At 36.3% G+C, this 2,248-nt stretch overlaps 1 protein-coding gene across 1 annotated transcript; it reads right to left on the reverse strand.

The window, feature by feature from the left end:
• Positions 1-981: 981 nt before the first annotated feature.
• Positions 982-2,028, reverse strand: LOC129230129 (F-box/LRR-repeat protein 12-like). The gene has a single exon (XM_054864534.1). The coding sequence runs from the start codon at positions 2,026-2,028 to the stop codon at positions 982-984; it is 1,047 nt and encodes a 348-aa protein (XP_054720509.1).
• Positions 2,029-2,248: the final 220 nt, after the last annotated feature.

The following is a 2,248-nucleotide window of genomic DNA, read 5'->3' on the forward strand; positions in this document are numbered from 1 at the left end:
CAAACACAAGAGCTATTTTCCGCGAAACCCGAGTAAGTTCAATGTTGTCATGGTTTCCAAATTAATTTCTCTGTTAATTAATGAAATCAAACAAAAAATAAACTAATCTAAGGTACCATATGTCAAAATATCTTTCGGTTGTAAAAAACATCAAAATATTTACAAGATGCAAAAGGATTGAAATCCCAAACACGGAAGCAATTTTTCGCGATGTTACATACTGAACACATGTTCAGAAAATTGCATTGGTGAAATACTTTTTTAAAACTTCTAAGCACAATTCGTTGATTTTTGAGAGAATTTAAGCACTAAGAAACTTTTTCAAGGTTTTAAAACTTTTTCAAGGTTTTCAAGCACTTGAAAATGAACTTTTTTTTTTCAAGCACTTTTCAAGGTTTTTCAAGGGCGTACGAACCCTGGGGAAGCTCTGAGTGATTAAGAGAAAAAGCAGTCAAAAAACACAAGGAAAGTTTCGCCTAAAAAAACTACTTCTTCCCACATTACTATTCTAAGCTGGTTAAAAATTTACCTTCAAATATCTAGAACAGCTTTTAATATTTTCTACAAGGGCAAGTTAAACATTACCAAAGCATTTTTAGTACGGTGCTGCACCGTCTCATTTAATAACTTCATCGTTCCCCTTATTCCCCTAAATTTGATTTGGAAAATCTGAACTTTCTTAGTTTTTAACAAATAACCAAACACTAAAAAGCTTTTTATGACTGAAAAAAATACAATAAATAGATATATACTGTTTTGTATGGACATAATATATACTTACAAAAATTTTCAAAGCATTTTTTCTGTTGCAGTGTTTTATTAAAAGTGCTTAGTTAATTAGTTAAGAAGTCTCTTTTTATCTGAATGCAAAGCATCTAGCCACTTTTATAAACTGGGGAGGAACGCAACATCATGAGCATTCATTTTATAAAAAAACAAGAACAGGATTTTATTTACCAGAAAAGAAGAGTGGGCATCAAATCAATTGTCAAACCGATTCTTCCTAAGGAAGAAATGATCACAGTATTCCTCATCTACTTCATTTTCAATCACTATCAATTTTCTTTTGGAAGGCATGATATCATTCAATTCAAAATCATTGTCCGCTTCAGAATCACTTCGAGATACACTCAGATACTTCAAGTTACGAACGGAGGACAACAGCATGTGCAGACCAGTGCTCGTCACGGATGTCCTACGCAAGCAAATTATCTGCAGCATCGGAAGTGAAGTACTTTGCAACGAAAGCAGGTGATCGTCGGTAACGCCTGTATTTGCAAGGAAAAGTTTCTCTAAGGATTGGCAATTTTGACTCAAGGACATCACCGTCTGCTCACCTACAGCTGTCGCTTCTAAATCGAGAACCTTCAAATTCTCAATAGCTTTGAGGAGCATCACAACGCCGACATCCGAAATGGGACAACCGGCTAGATATATCTCTTGCAAATCACCGAGCCTAGAAAAGAACGGTATGTCATTGTCCGAGACACACCAACAAGAACTGCAGTCGAGGACTTTAATCTTTGGTATGGTAGGGTGACTCACGCTGCAGAAGAACTGATCAGTGTGAAAGAAAGATTTGCGGAGAGAGAGGACGACGAGCTTTTGAGGTAAATCTTCCACAGTGATGTCGGTGAAATTCACATGCTTTGCAATGAAAGCGCTTTCAATGATTAAAGTCTTCAATTGGGGACATCGTTCTCTGATTTCGTTAGCAGTGTGAGGGGTGATGAATGGGATTCGCTGTTGTGTCGACAGGCTACATATCCTGAGGTAAATTACACCGGATGGAAGAATGGGGACAAATTTTTGAATCTGGTGTGAAGTCAATTGCATATCATGAGTGTCTACATGCTTCCAAAGGATCTGACACCTAGTCAACTGATACCATCTTAAGCAAACTCGGCCAGCTCTGCACAGGTCTCCGATGTACAAGTAACTGAAGATCTTGAATAAAATCACATCGGGTAGGTTTTCGAAATGTGTAACTTTGAGACATTCTAAGTTCTTTCTAGCAATTACGGACATTCTGTGATTAATGGTCAGCACAAAGCAATGAAAGCACTAGTGTTGTCATTTGAAGCTGCTTTATTTAGATAAAGCAAAAAAATTTCCAACGTGTGACCGCAACTCGAAATATTGAGGTGATTTGCTAAAAACATTGCAATGTTAATGGCTATTTCCAAGTCAAGGTAAAAAAAAAAAAAACTATAAAAAGTAATTAAACTAGCGAAAGTTAAAACTGATA

This window comes from Uloborus diversus, chromosome 9 (genome assembly GCF_026930045.1).
Source record: "Uloborus diversus isolate 005 chromosome 9, Udiv.v.3.1, whole genome shotgun sequence".
Taxonomy (NCBI): domain Eukaryota; kingdom Metazoa; phylum Arthropoda; class Arachnida; order Araneae; family Uloboridae; genus Uloborus; species Uloborus diversus.